Consider the following 21831-nt stretch of genomic DNA (forward strand, 5'->3'; position numbering starts at 1 on the left):
GCATTATATGGAATTGGAACTGATGTATAAGGCTATTAGTGGGGAATTCAGCATTTTATTTATTGTAAAATGGGGAAAATAATCTTGAATTTTTTTCAGTAAAATATTTTTTCATCAATGTCCTGTGCTTGTATATACAAATTAATCTTGAGGGACTGCATTTTGGTCCAAGTTAGTTCAGGAAAAAAAAGACTTTTTAATTTATAGACACAAAAATACTCATTTGTTCATTTACTCCTGTTGTTTGGACGGAGATCCATGGCTTCAATATTGAGATAATGTATTCTGAATATTAACCAAGTCTGTCAACTAAACAAAGGCTTAATAATAGAATAATCCAGGAATAAGCCACTCAGAGTTTCCCTGACTATGAGATGGGTGACATATACATTTAATAAATAAATTACCAATTAATTTTTGACTACTTTGATATATGAATCAGTTCATAAGGCTGTATTAATTAGATTAATCCAAAGATTCATGATCTAAACTTTCAGTCGATTAACATTATAACGATTAATTTTATACGGTAAAACTGATAAATAGGCTAATATGCCCATATAGTCATATATTACCTGCAAATTCATGGCTAACAGGCTTATTTAGAGGTTCAGCTAATATCTGTCACAAATATTTTTTTTTCCCATTCTATATGGCTTGAGCCGAGTGTATAGTTCATGAGAACTGAAGAGTGTGTGATTTGTTTACCTCTGAATTGTTTGCTGCTTTGTCATAACCTCAACCCCGTTTCTTCCAGCCAGCGCTACTGTGTATGCAATGCCCCATTGGTGCGCCAGTTTCGGAACCCTGACACCATCTTCATCTTGGCTTTTGCCATCATCCTTCTCAACACAGACATGTACAGCCCCAGCGTCAAAGCAGAGAGGAAGATGAAGCTGGATGACTTCATCAAAAACCTGCGAGGTAAGCAAGAACCCTCTTTTTTTTAAAAAAAAAGTCTCTGGAACTCCCAACATCTTTGCTGCTGTTGCTTTTTTGCTTTTCTTTCCATTCTCAAGCAGAATATATGTCATTCACTGCTCTCTTCAGTCATTATTCATCTATAATTCTGTGGGAGCTCAGAAAGTGGTAAACTGGTAAATGCACCATTCAGACAATTTTTAGTTTTTTTTTCTTTAGACGCGACTCAATATTAGTGGACTATGAAAAAATAATAAAAGAAAAGTAAAGAAGCTAACATCTTAAGGAACAAAATCACAATTCAACATTATTTCAGGAGGCTTGAGCATTGGGCCTGAAAGCCCAGCAATCTCTTCTTTGTTCTCACAGCTGAGAATACATGCTTGCAAGTTTGTGAACAAGTTTGGCAAAATCTCAGAATCTCAGAGGGATGCAAAAAAAGATGTGCAGCAATTTTGGAGACGGGACTTCGGTGCCATTAATTATTGCAATTTTCTAAAATGATAAGAAATTTATTATGTGGCGAGAAAGAGGTTGCACATTTCAGACTTCTGCTTGCTTTAGTCCAGAATTTATAATACCTAGACATAGTTTTTCAGTATTTAAATACAAGCTAGGGGAAATAGCTAACGCCTTAAAAAACAAATTCAAAATTATTTCAAAAGGTTTGAATATTGGGACAAATATAAGAGTTGTTCAGTGCGGATAAATGTAAAGTTGTTCATCTGTGTAGGAAAAGATTGCAGAGAACCTGCTTGATGGTAGCGTATGTGAGAAGTTCTAGGGGTCCTACTGGATCCCCAACTGAATATGAGCCAGCAATGATGCAGCAGCACAAATGTCTGATACAATCTTGCATTGAAATCAGATTGTGGGTTGTAATCATTGATTACTCTGCACTTGGAGTACTATGTTCAATTCTGGCCACTTTGTTTTGAAAAGGATATTAAGAAGCTGGAGCAAGGAGAATTATCAGGACATTAAGATCTCTGGAAACTAAAGAATGGAAAACAACACTTACAAGCATGTTTAGCTTCCAAAGAGAAGACTGTGAAAAACAGAAGAGATTAGCCGTCTGTAGAAATTGGAAGATAGAACAAACACTTAACTGTTTGGATTTAAAAAAAGAGATTAGGCTGAAATACTGTATGTAGGGGAATTTCCTGATGGTAAGAAATGTTAAGCTGCTGAATATTCTTTCTGGAACACTGGCCTCTTGTTGGACATTTTCAAAGAACTGAATGGTCAGCAATATTGGATGATTTATAAGGTTCCTTCCAACTCTCACACTGTATGATCCTATGTAACTCATTACCATGAGCAAAGCGGCTACCGGCTTCAATTAAAATGGGAAGGAAGTACAACCTGAGCTCAATGGTATTATTTATTTCAAAATATAAATTGAGATTGTTTTGATCAAATGCTTTTTATAGGATTTCTTTACTTAAGTTCAATTTGGACTAAACATAATAGCCAGAATATTGCAGACCGAAGAACAGCTTTGTTTAAGAGACCTCTGTTTTCCAGAAAGTTTTAGTTTCTATAGAAAAACTTGCCCAGATCATGTTTCTGGGGAATGTTTAGGACCTAGAATTCTGTGGATTGTGAATAAATATTGCCCATGGCTGAATTGGATAGGATTATGATGATTGTGTTTTTTTTTAAATAAACTTTATTAATTTTACAATTAAAACAGACAAACAACACGTACATAAATGTGAAAGAGCAAAAAGAACAAAATAAAATAGAAAAACAAAGATCAGAAAACAGTTAAAAACACTTTCGTCCTCGACAGTTTGTGGGACCATATTTTCAACCTTATCTTAAACCCTCTATACAATTGATCCTTGTGCAAATATATATGTATTCAGCTTTGTTCGGGTATTTTCCCACGTCATTGTAGTTGTGCTTTTAAAGTTGTAGCAACGTTTCAGCAGAATCTCATCTGCCATCATCAGGCTTCTGTATTGTGTTCATCTGTGAGTCAGACTTTTACAGTGGTTTCAGTTTTAAATTTGGGGCTAGCCTACTGCTGTGCCAGAATGGTTTTGTCTTCATCCTGATTGGTTGGGAGTCTTGGTCTATGTTTATTGGTCTTAGAGTTTGCTGTGTTCTGCTTGATTGGTGTTTCTATTATCTTCTTGTTTGTTTTGTGGCTTTTTTTGTGTCTTGATTGGCTGGCAACATTGCCCAGGTGTTTGCCCAGACAGATCCCCCCTGATACCTCCAGCTCAAACACACCCCAACCAGGCACCCAGATGAAACCTAGCTTCCTAACAAATGATAGCCATCCATTTACTCAGAGCCAAGCTGCACTAAAGGCCTCCAATACAGGAACACAATGTTGCCAGCCAATCAAGACACAAAAAGAGCCACAAAACAAACAGAAGATATTAGAAACACCAATCAAGCAGAACACAGCAAACTCCAGGACCAATAAACACAGACCAAGACTCCCAACCAATCAGGATGAAGAAAAAGCCATTCTGGCACAGCAGTAGGCTAGCCCCAAATTTAAAATCTGACAGACGAACACAATACAGAAGCCTGATGATGGCAGATGGGATTCTGCCAAAACGTTGCTACAACTTTAAAAGTACAACTACAATGATGTGGGAAATACCCAAACAAAGCTGAATACCATACATGTAAGCACCCGCGGAAACTTAAGAAATGTATGTATGTATGTATGTATGTATGTATGTATGTATATATGGTATTCTGCTTTGTTTGGGTATTTTCCCACATCATTATAGTTGTGCTTTTAAATCACTATAATGACATGGGAAAATACCCGAACAAAGCTGAATACCATACATGTAAGTACCCGCGAAAGCTTAAGAAAAACACACACACACACACACACATGTATATATGTATGTATGTATATATATATATATATATGTATGTATGTATATATGTATATACATATATACTGTATATACTATATATACATATATATATATATATATATATATATATATATATATATATATATATATATATATATATATATATATATATATATGGATCTTTGGTTGTTCGGTTTTCCCGCGTAAGATCAAGTATCTAGGCAATATGAAGTCTCATTCATCATCTTCAGGCTTCTGTCTCCGGTTCTGTGCTTTTCAGATAATGTGAGATTGCAGCTGCTTCCTCCTTTTAACTGCCAGTGGGGGTGGGACTTGATTGGGTGGGGCTTGGCTGTGTTCTGATTGGGTGGGGTGTGTTCTCATTGGTAGGGGTTTGGTTGTGTTCTGATTGGTTGGGGGTTAGCCGTGTTCTGATTGGTTGGAGGCGTGTTCTGTTCAGGTGGCAGTTAAAAGGAGGAAGCAGCTGCAATCTCACATTACTCTGAAAAGCACAGAGCCGAGACAGAAGCCTGAAGATGATGAATGAGACTTCATCAAACGTGCTCTAGATACTTGAATCTTACGCTGGAGAAAACCCAACAACCAAAGATCCACATATAAATACCGCAGAACCTCAGAAAACAAATATATATATATATATATATATGTATGTATATATAGTATATATCAGTATATATATATATATTCTGAGGTTCTTGCGGGTATTTGTATGTGGATCTTTTGTTATTGTTTTCTCAGCGTAGATTGAGCAACGCCGGATGAAGTCTCATTCATCATCTTCAGGCTTGTGTCTTCGGCTCTGTGCTTCAGAGCCGAAGACACAAGCCTGAAGATGATGAATGAGACTTCATCGAAACGTTGCCTAGATACTTCCAATCTTATGCGGGAGAAAACCCGAATAACCAAAGATCTATCTATCTATCTATCTATCTATCTATCTATCTATCTATCTATCTATCTATCTATCTATCTGTATGGTATTCAGCTTTGTTCAGGTATTTCCCACGTCATTATAGTTGTGCATTTTTTTAAAAAAATTTTTTATTGGTTTTTAAAAACAAACAAAACATAAAAACATCAAGCTATCTTCCATAGGTGTACATACAGTGTGCCGGTTGGTTTACAAATTGTTTTGTGCTTCCATTTCGTAGTCTTCAATTACAATTACATTACATATAATCCCATATTGTCAATCAAAAATTAAATACCTTGGTATCATTATTAATCAATCATTTGACTATACTTTTATTCATTCATGTTTTACAAGATAGCCATAATTTACTTAATTTAGTTTATAACAGTTCATATCATCTCAAATCTATCCTAAAATCATTTTGTAGATATAATAAGAAAGTCTTTATATATTTATTATATATTATATACATCTTTATATATTTATTATTTTCTAAAAATCTACATATTTCATTACTGTACTTTATTGTCTAACCATTGATAGAAAAGATCCCAAATTGTATAAAATTGTTTATTCTCTTGTTCTCTAATTTCAAATGTCAATCTACTTATTTCAGCACATTCCAATATTTTCTTAATGATTTCCTCCTGTGATGGTATTTTCTCATTTTTCCAGTTTTTAGCAAATACAGTCCTAGCCGCTGTTAATACATTTACAATCAGGTTATACCTTAATCCAATCAACAGTAGGATAAAGAAAAAGAGCTTTAAAAAAAAAGGAAAAAAAAGAAAAAAGGAAGAATTCTTCAGGTTCTTCAACACCTTAATCCAATTGAAAGGTCTCAAATAGAAAAAAGTGCATAAGAATAAACCAGAAAGGTAGATGAAAAAACAGAAATACCAGGAAAGGAAATCAAGGCTTTTAAGGCTTTCCCTTTAAAATAAAAAGCAAACGTAGAGATTGGACTTCCAAAAAAAAGAAAGAAAAACAAAGACAAGCTCCAACAAAGCCAAAAACCCAAATAGTTATTACAAAAAAAAGATTTAAAAAAATACAATAAAGCTGGTGAGGAGGGATAGTACAACTTAGGAAAAGTAAAAAGGGCACACTGCACTTCATTTAATTATCCAAGGCTTTTATTATAACTCTCTTCTCCAAAAACTTATCACCTTTTTTCCCCCTACATTTCAACACCAGACTCCAGCTGTTGATAGAAACCCAGAAGAGCACCTGCAATAATACTCTCTCATGTTCTTCCCTCTATCTTATCAAATAGGAATGTCCTTGAAAAAGAGTCTCAGTTCTTTCTTTCTCAGCTTTGTCTGGTCACAGGGAAATAGAATATTTTCAAGCCTCTAGTTGGCAGTGTTACAAAGTTTCTTTGCTCTCACTTTCCCCCTCCTTTTCCGAGCAGGATATAATAAGAATTAATAAAAAAAGAAAAAGATATTTAAAAAAAAGAATTAACTAAAGGGAGCTTCTAGCCTAAAATATTACAAAATCAAAAAGGAGAAGAAAAAAAATAGATATGAATGAAAAAAACCAGTCCAGTTTCAAAAGACAAAATCATATATAGAAAATCCAGCAATGAGAAAAACAGAATAAAACATTACTTTGACATTCCTGTTTAAAATCTCCGCTTAATCACTTCTGTCAAAACTTTTACAGATTCTTTCTTTTCCTTAGGGTGTCCTTTCAAATCGTAGAATAAAGAAAAAATTCTCACCAAACTGTCACACTCTCTCTTTCCGTTCTCTTTCATATCGGAGCTGTCCCAACTTCAGCAGCTTTAATGGCTGCCTCTTTGCCGCTGGCAAAAAGAGCTTCTCCTGGATCTACCAGGGACTGTGCGGTATCCCTGGGATCAACAGGATGCGCTCTTTACATTCACTGTCTCTTCGGGATGGTTTAGATCCGATAGGACCGTCCAGGAGCAAAGATATCAGCAGCGATCTCAGACCTTTAAGATCGCATGCCGTATCATCGCGATGCCAGCTCTGCCCTCCATTATAGTTGTGCTTTTAAAGTTGTAGCTACAACTTTAAAAGCAAAACTATAATGACGTGGGAAAATACTTGAACAATGCTGAATACCATACATGTAAGTACCCGCGAAAACTTAAGGAAACATAGATAGATTAGATAGATAGATAGATAGATAGATAGATAGATAGATAGATAGATATTCACTACTACAATTACAGCATATCTTCTTTTGCCCTTTATTATTTAATTGATCTTTGTTCTATTCATTCGTACCAGCAGTTCCAACTGTCATAGTACATTGATGTATCTTTTCCTTTTAATGCCAAAGTTAATTTGTCCATCTCTGCACAGTTTGCTGTTTTTTGAATAATCAGTTCCTCTGATGGAATATGAGGTTGCTTCCAACATTGTGCAAAGGCCAGTCTGGCCGCTGTCAAAATATGTATTATTGTATTCTTCACTTTTTTTGAGATTTATTTATTAAAGATGCCTAACAGAAAAAGTTCTGGTTTAAATTTGATCTGTTCTATTGTCATTTCCTCCAACCATTTTCTAATTTTCTGCCAATATTTTTGTGCCTCTATGCAAGACCACCACGTATGGAAGAAAGTTCCCTCCTGTTTTTTACATTTCCAGCAATTCGAACTCATGTTGGGATGCATTTTTGTCAATCTTGAGGTGGGAAGATGCCATCCATAAAACATCTTATAGGCATTTTCCTTGTAGACTGCCGATTTTGTGATTTTATTGTTTCTACTCCTTCTCCCATTCTATTAAGGTGATACTACATCCTATATTCCTACTCCAGGCTATCATATTCCCTTTGACAATTTCTTCCTCTAATTCTGCCTCTAGTAGGTAATTATAAAATTTTGCTTTTTTTTTTTGTCTGGGCCTAATAGAATTTTGTCTAATTGCTGAAGTTTATTATTGATTCCAAATTCTTTCTTATCCTGTTTGTATCTACTCTGTACTTGAAGATATGCCCATCTATCGATTTGTACTCCCTAGTCTTGAAGATCTTGCCACAATTTCAAATTTCCTCGCGCATCCAATAAGTCCTTGTATTTAATCATCTTTGTAATATCCAAATTGTTTGGGTGGATCATCGCTTCCATTGTTGAAATCCAGATTGGTATCTTTAAATAATCTTTTCTCCTTATCTTCTTCCATTTAGTCAATAATGCATCTCTAATTAAGTGTCTGTGAAAGTATTTCTGGGTGGTTTTCCCAATATCCCATAAAAAAGCATGCCACCCCCTCTGTAGGTCGTGGCCTTCTAAAACTAATATTCTCTTGCTTGTTAAGTTCACCTATTCCTTCAACCATACTAAGGAGGCCGCACTATAGTACAACTCCAAATTTGGAAGGGCCATCCCTCCCCTGCTCTTCATGTCTTGCATCGCCTTTACATTTATCCTCTGATTTTTCTTTTGCGAAATGAATTTTGCGATTATTTTATTAAGTTCTTCAAAATACTTTTTATGTACTTTAATTGGTGTCGTCTGAAATATATAAAGAAGTTTTGGAAGAATAGACATTTTAATTGTTGCAATCCTGCCTAATAGTGAAAGTTGCAGTTTACCCCATGTTTCTAAATCCTTCTTTACCTGTTGCAATAGTTTGTCATAATTATTTTCTTTTAGTGTTTGGCAATGTGCTGTCAGCCATATTCCTAAGTATTTAACTTTCTTTATCACTTGAAATCCCATGACCTTTTCTAATTCTAACTTCTGTTTTCCTGTTAGATTTTTAGTCATTAATTTCATTTTCTTTCTATTAATTTTTAATCCTGCAACTACTCCAAATTGTTCTAACTCGTTCATTAGTTTTTGTCCTCTTTCGATTGGCTCTTCAATAAAAAAAAATCATATCATCTGCAAACGCTTGCAGCTTATATTCTTTTTTCTTGACTTTTGATCCTTTTATGTCTGGATTCTGTCTAATATATGTTAGTAATGTTTCCAATGGTAATATGAAGAGCAGGGGTGAGAGTGGGCAACCCTGTCTGACCCCTTTCTCTATTTTTATTGAGCGGGTATATTCCCCATTTATCGTAATGTTTGCCTGTTGTGTGTCACAGATAGTGGTTATAATATTTTCAAATTTGGTGCCTAAATTCATGTTATAAATTCTTTGGATTAAAAATTGCCAATTCAAGTTATCGAAGGCCTTCTGTGCATCTAAAAACATAAAGGCTATTTGTTTCTCTGGGTGGGCTTCATAAAATTCCAGAACATCTAGTACTATTCTTAAATTATTCCTGATTTGTCTGTTTGGGAGAAATCCATTTTGGTCTTGGTGTATCAGGTCATTCAAAATTCTTTTTAATCTGTTTGCAATAATAGAAGCGAATATTTTATAGTCCATTTTTAACAAGGAAATTGGCCTGTAATTTTGTATATATGGGGAGTCGAGATCTTCCTTCAGGATTAGCGAAATCAATGCCCCCCTCCATGAGTCCGGCATTCTGGCTGCCAATAGGACATTGTTAAAAACTTCCACCATGAGGTCCTATTAGTTCTCCTATTGCCTTATATAGTTCCCCTGGGATCCCATCTCATCCTGGAGAGTTATTATTTTTCTGATTCTCTATTGCTGTTTTCAATTCAAATCAAGTAATATCTTCGTTTAAAAACTGTTTCATCTCTTCCCCAATTACTTTATCCTTTGTTTTATTTAGATAGTTTCTTATCCTATCCTCATTGACCTCCTCCTTTTTGTGTAAATCTTCAAAATACTTATGGGCAATTTTTTTTTCCTGTTCTATCCCCTGTTGTGTATTTCCATTTCCATTTATTAATTGGTAAATCAATCTTTTTTCTTTCCCTTTTTTAAGTCTATAGGACAACCATCTCCCTGGCTTATTAGTGTGCTCAAAATAAGTTTGTCCCGGTGTATTCAAATTTATAATCATTCTCTCTTGTTCAATTAAATTCAATTTGTATTTAGTTATTGTCATCTGGTTTTGCAATCTTGAGTCCTTTGGGGTACTTTGTAATTGAATTTCTAATTCTTTAATTTTTTGTTGTAGCTTATTTTGCTGGGCATACTTTTCTTTATTCCTCTCTTTATTCCTTATAATGCCTCTTGGCATTATAAGAGATTGTTATACCTCTTATTACTGCCTTCATTGTGTCCCAAATGTTTTGTTTTGTAGTTGCTCCATTGTTATTTTCCTTTAAGAAAAAGTTTAATTCCTCCTTAAGTTTATTTGTATATTCTTTTTCTCTAATTAGCTACGTATTTAATGTCCACCTTTTCCTGGGGTTTTTTTTTCCATCTTTCCAGATTATCTTAATTGGATTGTGGTCTGCCCATTCATTGGGTAGAATTTCAATCCCTTTTATTTCATTTGCTATTTTCCCCCTTCATTCATGCCACGTCAATTTGTGTCCATCTTTGGTGGGCATTTGAATAGAACGTAAACTGTTTTTTCTCGGGGTTTAGCCTTCTCCATATATCAATCAAATTTAACTCCCTCATCATCTCCATACATATTTTTGGAAGCTCTCTTTTTTTTTCTGTTTCTCCCCCCGATGCTGCGGTCTTTTTAGTAATCAGCAATAGTGTTAAAGTTCCCTATGATGCAAATATTTCTTTTTTCCAATCCTATTAATTTTTCATATAAATACTTAAAAAACTCTTTTTGTTCTCCATTCGGGGCATAAATTACCACTAAAAAGATTGGAATAGCATTATGATGATTATGTTTGGTGGCATAGTCAGCCAGATGTTTAGACTGGATTTGGCATTTTTATCCACCTGTCAAATCCTTCCCAAGGGCCTGAGATAGACGGATGTTGTTTAATGGTGTAAAAGATATCATCAAAGGATGTAAGCTATTGCCAGAAAAACTGTCTTTTGCAATTGAGTGATGGTGATTTTGTAAATGCCAATAATGTTCAAGAGTTAGCTGCTGCAAGAAGAGCACACAGACTGACTGTAAACAACAGCATGAGAAAGTAGCAGCAATGGTGCATTAGAATATCTGCAAGAAATACTGCTTGCCTGCAAGCAAAAACTGATGGGACCATAAAATAATGAAAATAATAGAAAATGAAAGAAGCTAAAGTACTCTGGGACTTTAGAATTCAAATAGATAGGCATCTACCCCATAGCACCCCAGACTTAATGTTTGTTGATAAGAAAGACAAAAAAGCATAGATTGTGGACATGGCAGTAGCTGGAGATAGAATAGGAGAAGGAACTGGGGGGAAAATCGCAACAGACCTGCAAACAGAAATAGAACAAAGAAAGCAAAAAAAGAATCGATAGTCATAGGTACCTTGGGTGCACTTCCAAAGCAACTATTTATTATTATTTCCTGAAATTTATCGGGCTAAATTTTGGTGGCAGTATATAATGTCACAGTTCCAAATATGGGAATTGTACTAGCCTGTCTTTCCAGGGCTGTTGCAGGCTTCGAAAATGATATGTGAATTTATTTTGAACAATTTTTGTGTGCGTGAAAACATCTTTTTTGTCAGTATGTAATCTATGGGGGCCATGTGGTGGCAATGGCAGAGCTGAGATAAAGGATGCAAGGACAAAACCAACACTTATTGCACAGGTCACTCATTTTCATTTTGTCTTTGTGGCAATTGTTGCTCCCCTTCCCTTTTTTCCCCTCTCTCTCCCTAGTGATATGCTGCCCGGGACCTGCGAGATAACTCTTGCCAGAGATCTGAATGAATTTCTTGCAAAAGTCATTTTTTAAGTTAGGCTGAGGCATAAGGCTGGGACTGGCCTACAAGGCCTAAAACATACAATATTATGCTGTGTGGTTACGGTATTATTAGTCAGACTGAATGTGACCTTTCTGTTGACTCCTCCTCTTGGTTTTTTTGCCAGGGGTTGATAATGGGGAGGATATTCCCCGTGACCTCTTGGTAGGGATTTATCAGCGGATTCAGAGCCGAGAACTGCGCACCAACGATGATCACGTTTCTCAGGTCCAGGCAGTCGAGCGCATGATTGTGGGCAAAAAGCCGGTAAGTGGAAGCTGTCTTCAGGGGTGGTTGACTGTGGTTTGCAAAGAGTTTTCCCAAGCACTTATTTTCCAGCTATGCTCCCAGCACGTTCTTCCTCTCTATCCCACCAGGTTCTCTCTCTGCCCCATAGGCGCCTGGTGTGCTGTTGCCAGCTGTATGAGGTCCCTGACCCCAACCGGCCCCAGAGGCTTGGCCTGCACCAGAGGGAAGTCTTCCTCTTCAATGACCTCTTAGTGGTAAGGCCAAGGGTGGTGAGGGAACTCAGCTTCTTTAGGAAGCGATAGAGTTGGGAAAGTTTCCATCTTCTCATGCAAAACTTTTGAAAAGCCCAGGTGATGAAAGGCTTGGAACAAGGTGGGCACTGTTGAGAAGCAAAAGGTCCAGAAAGGCTCTGTTTCTATCAAGTGGGGCCATTTGCTGGCTTGCCACATCCTGGATCTCTTTTTCTGTTTTGCCTTCCCAATTGAGCCAACATCACAGGGAAAGTACTGAGACTATTTCAATGCTGGAGATAGATTGATGGATTAGAATGAATGGAAATAGGCTTTCTCGTAAAACTGCATACTGGGAAGAAAAGAAACCCTTTGAGGAGAAAAGATAGATATATAAATGAAACTTTATAAATGCATGCCCATTTGAAAGGCGTTTGACTGGCAGTATCATCATAGTGTTGTGAAATTATTGTTTTTTTTTCTTTTTAAAGTAATTTAAAAGTTAGAATTTCAAGGCTGTGTCCGAGAGAGATATCAACGAGAGCTTCCACCATGCAGCAACATCCTGTTTTACTGTGAAAATGTGTGGTGAATTAGACACTCATTTTGTATAGTTTATGACTAATCTGAGATGGAAATACTGGCCTGACTAATAATGTCAGTGGCGCTTTCTTAAAAAAAAGTTGCTAGAATCAATTGTTTCCAGCCATATGAAAGGAGATTCCATTTTACTTTAGTATTACATAAATGTATAAAATTCAGACTGAACCTTTCTTCTCCCTTGGCTTCCTTTGTTTTTTTTTTTCAATGTGCTCTAGATTAGAAAATGAAGCATGGTGGTTGACTCACGGTTCTCTTTCCTCCTTATTGATCCTCTTTTCCCCACCATCGACTCTTTGTGGCCAATGATATTTAGGTGACAAAGATTTTCCAGAAGAAGAAGATCCTTGTGACCTACAGTTTCCGCCAGAGCTTCCCGCTTGTTGAGATGCAGCTGCAGCTCTTTCAGAATTCCTGTGAGTGTCCCTGCCAAAATTCCCAACAGAGAGGCCTTATAGTCATTTCTCTATGGGACTCTATCAGACTCCATGATAAGTTACTATCTGCTCCAATTATAATCTTTCTCCTTCTCCCCATCTTGATCCTTAAAGTCCCCTTTAAAGAAGACTTGTTGGGCCTTCAGTGCCTACTACTATGACAACAGATTCATTGGATCCCTTACCTACCTAGGCCTTCCTTGCCCTGTACTTTCCGCGCAGGCTGAGAACGCGGCCCACACTAGCCTGGAAGTGTCCAGCTGGGGTGGTCATGTTTATCTTCCCTGCTGTGAGCCAGCTTCTGACGGGCCTTTGCTCTTTGCTGTCTTGAGCTGACCCTCAGGAATAACCCATCACTCTGGCCCATTTCATGATTGCCATCCTTGCTTTGCAATGGACCCATCGTCACCCAGAATCTGATTTTCTTCCAACCAGATTACCAGTATGGGATTAAACTACTCTCAGCTGTCCCCGGTGGGGAACGAAAAGTCCTGATCATCTTCAATGCCCCCAGTCTGCAGGATCGGTTGCGTTTCACAAGTGACCTGCGGGAGTCCATCGCTGAAGTGCAAGAGATGGAGAAATACCGCGTGGAATGTGAGTGAGGAACTGCTATGGTCCGGATTGTTATTACAGGGAATATATTTGAAAATGGGCAAGTGCTTGACAGCTTAGAAGTGACGTGGGAATATTGCATAAGCTTCGTATAATTAGAAGTCACTGCCCTTCCATGTGGGATGATATTTCACAAATATTCGTGGTACTTGTCTATTGTTGCCAAATGCAGTCTTTGGACTGTATCATTATTAATCAGAAATGCCGTTGCTCTGTCATTCAAGGCTGAGGCACCATCCTAAGATTTGTAAATAACCAGTCTGCTTCTGTCTTATTCTTCCATCACAGCGGAGCTTGAAAAGCAGAAAGGAGTAATGCGCCCCAACGCCTCTCCCTCTTCTGGGCCCAAGGACACCGTGAATGGCACCCTGACCAGGAGCAGTCTAGAGGATGCCTATACTATGGGAGAGGGCCTGAAGAGAAGTGCCCTCAATAGCTCCTTGCGTGACCTCTCTGATGCTGGTGAGGGACAGGGGTTCAGGACTCTAGGTTCTCCCTATGGCTCTAGGAGAAGAGACAAAGGGAGGCTCAGGGCTGGGATGAAGATCAGGAAAGAACCAGAATTTCTCCATTTATGCTGAGGAGAACCTATGATGAATATCACCAGATTCCACGCAACGGAAAAGTGTGGCAGAATGTAGCAGATGACATCATCAGTGTCCTGGAGGCCTCTCTAGGAATGCAGCTGGAAATGCTTAGTTGTCCTTCTGGTATCCAGGTTATGGGTTCCAGAATTTGAGCCAATATATGCATTTGACAGGACCTGCCGGGACAGTTCCTAGACTGTATTCCTTCAGGTTTAAGATTGAGCATGGACAACTATTTTGGGGAAGCCAAGGGCCACAGTGAGCAGAGCTGTGGCTCTTGGCTAAATCAACAGATTTGAGATTTCCTTTTTGATTTTCTGGGATTGGCAGAGGGGGATTTAAAGTGTTCTTAATGTTTAACACTATAAAAAGCCTCTTTTGTAGCTAATATGAATATACATACGCTACCTCAAAATGGTGTGTTACTGTGCCACCAGCTTTTGGTAGCCTTTGTGGGCTTTGTGGGATCCTGGCTGTTGATTGGCCACCGTGTTGTTTACTTCAGATGCTCTCTTATGAACAAGAGAAATTCCTGCAAGTAAAAAAAAAAAAATAGGGAGAAATTCAGACTGAACCTTTCTCCCTTGGCTTCCTAGGTTTCTACTTGCAGGAAGATTTTGCATGAAGGGAGCTTTTCAAGATGGAGCACCCATCACCACCTTTAAGCTGGAGCAATGCAGCCAAGGAAAAGGTTTTAGCACTTGAATTTGTTAAAACTGGCTCTGTCACAGCTCTCTTAAAAACCCAGCTCCATTCAAACTTTAACTTAATTCCATCCCAGAAATCAATTTATCCCCAAAATATAATTGTTATGGCTCCCTCTACTGGTTAAAAAAAAAACCACATCCTTTATGTCTGGAAAAAGATTTCCACCATTTAATTCTCCTCCATAAAACTGATTGAGGAATAAGAAATCCCCAGGATTTTGAAATGTAAGAATTTATCAAATAGCTGGTGAACGGATGAATGGATGGACTGATCTCTTTCTCTCTTCCAAACTTAGAGTGAGAAAGAAATGTAGTTGCACTCTTGAGTCTCAGGAGGAGTGCAGAGGTCGGGGGTGATGCATGCACAGTATTTGTGTGCCCCGACCCAAGTAATTTTACTGTGGTAGAAGAGGCCTGCTCTGTACTAAAAGGAGGTGAACGAGGGCAAGACACTCTGTTTCCCTCTTTTCTTCTGCTAACTCTGCCTTTGCTCTGCTGCTCTGCTTTGGTGGGATGGGATGGGGGATTTTCTTCCCTCTCACCTTCAAAAGTGGAGGGTTGGCGCAACGGGGAAGGGGTGAAGTTCAGGTCTCGCTAATCCCTGCTCTGTTGCAGGCAAGCGGGGCCGCCGTAACAGCGTGGGATCCTTGGACAGCACAATTGAAGTAAGTGGGCTAGAGGTAAACCAGCCCAGGATGGATGGTGGAGGGAGGAGAGGGATGCAGGTGGGGTCCTTCCGCCCTTCTCCCGCTTTCTGCCTTGCAGCTTCTGTCTCTTCTTTTCTGCCTACCTCCAGAGGGGGAGGTCAAAGAGCATGTGAGTCCTTCCCTTGCTTTGGGAGCTTTGACTTCCTTTCCCAGAACTTTTTACTTTAGTTTGAGCCAAGCCTGCCTGAGAAAGTCTAGGGAAGTCCAGACTGTTGGCCTAGGGGGGCTTATGGACACCAGTTGTTTAATGCCCCGTCTTTCTCTCCCTTCTCTTCCTCTTTCTTCTGCCTTTCCACCCTCATCCCTTGTGTCCTCTAGGGGTCTATCATTAGCAGCCCACATCCCCACCAGAGGGCGCCACCACCACCTCCTCCAGAGGAATACAAGCCCCAGCCTCGGCCCCCCTCGAATTCGTCCTCCTTCCTGGGCTCCCTGTTTGGCAGCAAGCGTGGGAAGGGCCCTTTCCAGACTCCCCCCAGCCAGGCCTCGGCCTCTTCCTCTTCGGCCTCTTCGTCCCACCATCACCTGCCCCAGCACCACCCACATCACAGCCACCCCTCCCTCCCTGACGGCAGCCAGTCAAAGCTGCAGGCGCTCCACGCCCAGTACTGCCATGGCCCCTCTGCCCAGCCCCCACCCCCTACCCCCAGCAGCCCCTCCCCTCAGCAGCCAGCACCCCCACCCCCACCTCTGGCTCTGCCCTCCAACCCGCTGCCCCCTCAGGTCCAGCGCTACCATCATTCCCAGCAGCCTCCTCTCTCGGCTCCCCCGCAGAAGCAGGCGGTGCCTGCTTTCCCTACCCCACAGCCCCACCACCACTACACTCTCGGTCGGCCTGGGCAGCAGAAGCGCCTCCAGATGGCTGCTGCCGCTTCCCAGCACCCTCCCTTCCTTCATGGGCGCCAGCCCACCTCGCCGCTGCCCCTCTACAGCCCTGCCCCTCAGCATGCCCTGGCCCACACGTACCCCCAGCAGCTCCATCAGTCAGGGCTCAGCGGGCAGCACACCCTGCATAGGCAGCAGGCCCCGAAGCACTTTATTTTCAGCCACCACCCCGCACAGCTGCTACAGCGGCCTCCGCCGCCCTCTGGCATGGGGCCCTATCCTGGGCATCATGGCCATCCTCAGCCACACCACAGCCAACCCCCGATGCCCCCGCCTCATTCTCCCATTCCCCCACATCCTTCTTACCCCCCTCTTCCCCCTCCGTCGCCCCATACGCCTCTCAGCCCCCACTCTCCGGGTGCTCCTACGTCCCCTCTGGCCCAGCACATGTCCATGCACCAGGGGGGCCCTCCAGCCATGCCTGCTCAAGGGCCCCCAAACCCCAAGCCTAAGCCGGTCAACAGAATCAGCACCGTTGTGTGAACAGCTGCCACCACAATGGAACTGATAGCAGATCTATAAATATATAAATAACAGAGCTTGGGGGTGGGTCTCCCCTGTTCCAGCTGAAGTGATGGGGAAGGATGGAGGTCAGGAGGGTGTCTAGATTTTATGGCCATTCCCTTTCCTCCTCCCCACTCCACATCCCATCCCTCTTTTTCCTAGGATCAGAACTGAGAGAGGGCATCCCTTGGAAAGGAAGAAAACCTGGATCTGCAGCGCCGTGCGTGGCCGGAGGGGGGTACAGCTTCACACGGGCTTTGCTTTGGGGAGCTCTGCCTCTTTTCTCTTCCTTGGCGGGCCATCTGTCCCCGCTCCTACCATCTTTTTCTGAACATCTGTGGACAGCATGATAGTTTTTGTGGTGACCGTGGATGGCAGAAGTTCAAGCTGCAGTGTTGGGGAAAGCCAGTGTCTGTTTGTGTTGTCTTAGGAGTATGGCCAAACAGGTAAAAAAATTTAATCCCAACTTTTAATAACATTTGTGTGCTGGGGGGGGCAGCAAATTCTTTTGGGATAGCATCACTTTGTGATGGGGAAGGAAGGAAGGAAGGAAGGAAGGAAGGAAGGAAGGAAGGAAGGAAGGAAGGAAGGAAGGAAGGAATCAGTCATATGATTTTGCTACATGCTCCCATTGTCAGAAATGGGCAGAGATAATCATACTATTTGCTGTATGTGGGACACCTGATAGTCTCCCAGATAATCTTGCCCAGTGTAGTGGTTTTTAATGTGCAGAGGAAGCTGTACAAATGATTTTCTTCTGCTCAGAACCTCTCCCCAGAAAGCACTAATCCAAACAAGACTTCAGAAGTCTCTCTTCTTCTCTCTCTTATTAGCCCCAGAATTTGCTGATAAGAAGAAAAGCTTTGTACTTTTAACATTTTAATAGGTAGCAAATAGTCCCTGTGGCTGCCTTCTGTGTGCCATGTTTAAACTGCCAATGACATTTATGAATCCTGCATTTTAAGAATGACTGAAGAAGAATCTCTTAATTTTTTTTCTGATTTACCCCCCCAAAATACGTTTTCAGTCTGATTAACCCGGTTTTAATAGGTCCTGTGGACCATGAACTCACTTTTCCTCATGGCAAACAACCCTATAAATGCAGAAAATGGAACAGAATTCTAAAGACCATAGATGAAGTTTTGAGGCTACATAAAATACTTTGTTCATTGCCAAATTCTGCAAAGAGGCACAGAATTTGTATGTGCAGAAGTACAGCAGAAACCAGGAGTTTAGCCCTTCTCAAGCCTGTCATTTTCCCCTTGCAACTCCTCATAAGCCTCCATTTTCCCCAATGTTCTGTCTTTATTTGGGGAAAAGCAGCCACTTCTATTAGAATATAACAAACAAGGAAAAGCCCATTGTCACCTAAATGTTCTTCATTGCCATGACTTGACAATATTTTGAGGCAGTTTTATTTAATGCCCACTTTCATACACTTGGCTGTGACATGGAACTGCTGTGATGTTAAGCAACTGCTGTTGCTGACTTTGATAGTAGTGCTGATGGGAGCGTGCCTTCCTGTCTCTTATCAAGGGGGAAGGGGGGTGTTTCCAGAAGAACTCAGGCAGGTGCTTTGTTGGAAAAAAATATCTACACCTACCTACCCATTCCTTCAGCACTGTGGGTATCAGCATGCCCTTGTGCAGGTTGCTCCTCAAAGATGCTTCTGTTGTTTTGGTGTCCAAAACAGACTTTCAATCGGTCTTCCCTTAATTTGTCCATCTAGTGTCATCAATTACTAGACAAATACTTTGTGTTTTAGAACAGAGGTCTCCAACCTCAGCAACTTTAAGGCTTGGGAGTTGAAAATTCTGGGAGTTGAAGTCCACAAGCCTTAAAAGTTGCCAAGGTTGGAGACCCCCGTTTTAGAAAACGGGCTCTTCCTCTTGAAAGCTGTCTTACCTGTTGACTTGCTCCATAGAGAGAAAGATACATCTGTCAGTCACCTTCAGCATGTGGAGCTGATGAATCCTTGGGGGCCCTTTGCTCTTTTGGGGAGGTGATGAAGAGAGGCTGTAATTGGTAATTTGCACAGTTTGTGAGTTTCTGCTGTTTCAAGTAGAGAAAGGAAAGAGACTAGGATGGGAGACATGAAGGATCTCTGGGGAAGAGATGAGTTCAAAGTATGGAGAAGTCTGGGACATGGGAAGGGAATGTGTCCCTGACCCCTCAGTTCTTATTCATAAAGGGCTATTTTTACCCCCTTCTTCTCCCCACCCCTGATGTGGGGTTTGCACTGAATCTCTTTTTAAAGATACAGACTTGTATATTCTTGGGCTTTATGAACCCATCCCTAATTGAATTGGAGAGTGGAGAGTAAACTGCTGTGATCTCTTCTCTCCTAAATTGTTTTTTTTTTTTTCAGCCAGTCAGTGCGTTAATGCCTGGTAATAGGGAGACAGAGTAGGATTCTCCCCCAAGTCGTTCCTTTGGGAAGTTAGATGCACTTTAATCCCTGTGCGCTGTGTTTCCAGAAAAAGATGGCATCCAGTTTCTGCTGTCCCAAATCAAGCTTATGGGGCACATCCAGACCTCACCTTCTTCCTTCCCTTGAGGTGCTACCTTGTTCTGCCACTCACCTACCTTGCCTAGTAATATTAGAGGTGGGCCTCCTCCTAGATCTTCTTGTTTTAGCTTTGGACAGAGAGAAAAGGCTGGATTAACGGTATCAAGTCATCGTTTCAGAAAGTAAGGAAATGATGCCTGAATTAACAGTGCCTGTTTTTATATTTTTAAGGAGATGCTATGGATTTTGGATGGAAGAAATTATTTTATTGCTTAATAAAATGCAAAGAGGTGCTCCCCAGATTTCTAATAATAGAAGCACACTATTTTTTCCCCTAGCTTAGAAGAGGGAAGTAGAGCAGTGACCCATTCTAAAATGCAGACTAGCCACCTCTGAAGGTTAGCTCTACCGGCTGCTGAAAGTTAGGCTAGCCTCAGAGGTTGCCCGAGCGAAAAAATATTTCATCCAGCCGGCCACGCCCACTGCCCTCTTGATTCTCTGAATTACCACTGCCATCTTCCCCAGTCAGAGGCAGGAAGATCCTTGCTCGGTCAGTGATGCAGAGAATGTGTCAGGGAGGAGAAGTTTGGCCAAATAGCTTATTGTGGGCTTTATAGGCCCTGCTAAACTTGCAGAAATGGCTGCTCTAAGGGGAGCCGGCTGAGTGAGAGGTGAGATTTCTCTCACTCTTTTGAGAAAGGGGGAAGACTAAGAGAGGAGCAAATGGTAGAGGGTCTCAGGAGGCTTACGGGGGTTTCTTGAGTCCCACAGGCTTGAAGCACTAGGCTTCGTTGCCCTCTGCCAACCAGTTTTGCTCCACAGCCTTGAGAGGAGGGAAGCCAGGAATCTTTATCAGGTGGCAGCTCAGGCCTCCGTGTGCCACCTTGCAAAGTCCTGGGTTCCTCCTCTCCTCCACATCATACCCCATGTCAGGTCTTCCCACCCTGTGCCCCACCCCCGAGCATGCACTTTGTCCCTGCCCTGCACTGCACTTCCTGTGTTGGGTTTGTTGCTGTACAGAATTCCATGTATATAATATATATTATAAATACCAGCCTTTACGAGGGGGGTGGTGTTTCCAGCCCATGTATTTTCTATAGCATGGGGCTTCCCCTCTGCCCCTTCTCAGATTGACTGTATTTTTGTTTCCTTTCCTTCTCCCCCCCACCCAATCAGTTCCACTTTGTATATATGAAAATGTATATTTGATGCTTCATAAATTGATCAAATGTCCTTGCTGTGTGAAAAAAGGGTTGTCTTGTGTGTTATTTGCCTACCTTATCAGTCATGTAGCAAGTTGACAGGGTATGAAGCTGGATTCCAGCCTTCAGGACGCCAGCTGTGAGCTTGTTTTTAAGTAGCATTGTCCACCTAAACCTATAAGCTGTACCCGATCAGGCTGTAGGGGAGCAGCACCTACCAATGGATCCCGCTCACAATAATCCTTATATATGTACAACTTTTCTAAGCCCAGTCTATCTTTTGGGAATGAACGTGCACATACAAACAGAAATGCCTGTCACCGCAGAAGGGCAGAAGCGTCAAGACCTCTGTTTACAGAGAGTGCTGCAGACAAGAGTCTTCACTCATCGAATGAGCAGCAAAATATGGGGGGAAAATCTGGTTGCGTAACTCCAGTGTCAGTTAACTATCCTTTTAAGCTCAAGGGATAACAAAGAAGTGACATGTCACCATACCACTTAAGGCAGCAGCCCCAGTCCCCAAGTGCCACAGAAATTTTGCACGATTTTGCAATTTGAACTAACTAACATAATTATATTCTGTATAATTATGACGTATCTCTGGTGTAAGGAAAACTCAATCCATATCAATCAAATTGATTCAGATTTCTCAGATATATATTTTGACTTCAATTCTGCCTCCTGCAACAGCATTTAAAAATCCATTTTGTAAGACATTCATATCCTTGTGCTTTCTAGTCCCTTCTTCTGGGATGTAAAATTTAAGCCCAGCCTCAGCACTTTGCACTTTTTGGATGGTTGTCAGGATCCAGGCCTCCTAATAGGAACTTCTAACAAGACAAGGATGCCCACTATCGCCTCTACTATTTATATTGACAAAAGGAGATAAGACCTAAAATATACCATATTTTTCGCACTATAAGACACACCTGACCATAAGATGCACCTAGGTTTAGAGGGAGAAAATGGGCAATGAAAAGATTAGGTGAGCTTCAACACTGTAAAAGGACCCGCCGCTGCAGTGCATATTTTTCGCTCCATAAGACACACAGACATTTCCACCCACTTTTTTGGGGGTGGGGTGGGGTGAGTCTTATGGAGCAAAAAATACGTTAAACTACAAGCGATTGCAGATGATGTGTCATTTATTGTAGAAGATCAGTTAGAGACAATTCCTAAA

General features: G+C 40.8%; 1 protein-coding gene across 7 annotated transcripts in view; it reads left to right on the plus strand.

The window, feature by feature from the left end:
* The window catches only part of IQSEC2 (IQ motif and Sec7 domain ArfGEF 2), a 156491-nt gene extending 135653 nt beyond the window's left edge, over positions 1–20838 (plus strand). For 4 of the 7 annotated variants that reach the window (XM_087925820.1, XM_026711518.2, XM_087925821.1 and 1 more), the window contains 8 exons: positions 758–924; positions 11547–11686; positions 11797–11922; positions 12815–12914; positions 13371–13532; positions 13839–14012; positions 15460–15509; positions 15870–20833. In XM_087925820.1, the coding sequence (XP_087781946.1) occupies positions 758–924; positions 11547–11686; positions 11797–11922; positions 12815–12914; positions 13371–13532; positions 13839–14012; positions 15460–15509; positions 15870–16919 (1969 nt within the window). In that variant the 3' untranslated portion in view covers positions 16920–20833. Of the gene's footprint in view, positions 1–757; positions 925–11546; positions 11687–11796; positions 11923–12814; positions 12915–13370; positions 13533–13838; positions 14013–15459; positions 15510–15869 lie in introns of all 7 variants that reach the window. The other 3 variants (XM_087925818.1, XM_026711515.2, XM_087925819.1) reach the window with 3 other exon arrangements.
* Positions 20839–21831: the final 993 nt, after the last annotated feature.

Source organism: Pseudonaja textilis, chromosome 2 (genome assembly GCF_049901715.1).
Source record: "Pseudonaja textilis isolate UNSWEBS1 chromosome 2, rPseTex1.2, whole genome shotgun sequence".
Lineage (NCBI taxonomy): Eukaryota > Metazoa > Chordata > Lepidosauria > Squamata > Elapidae > Pseudonaja > Pseudonaja textilis.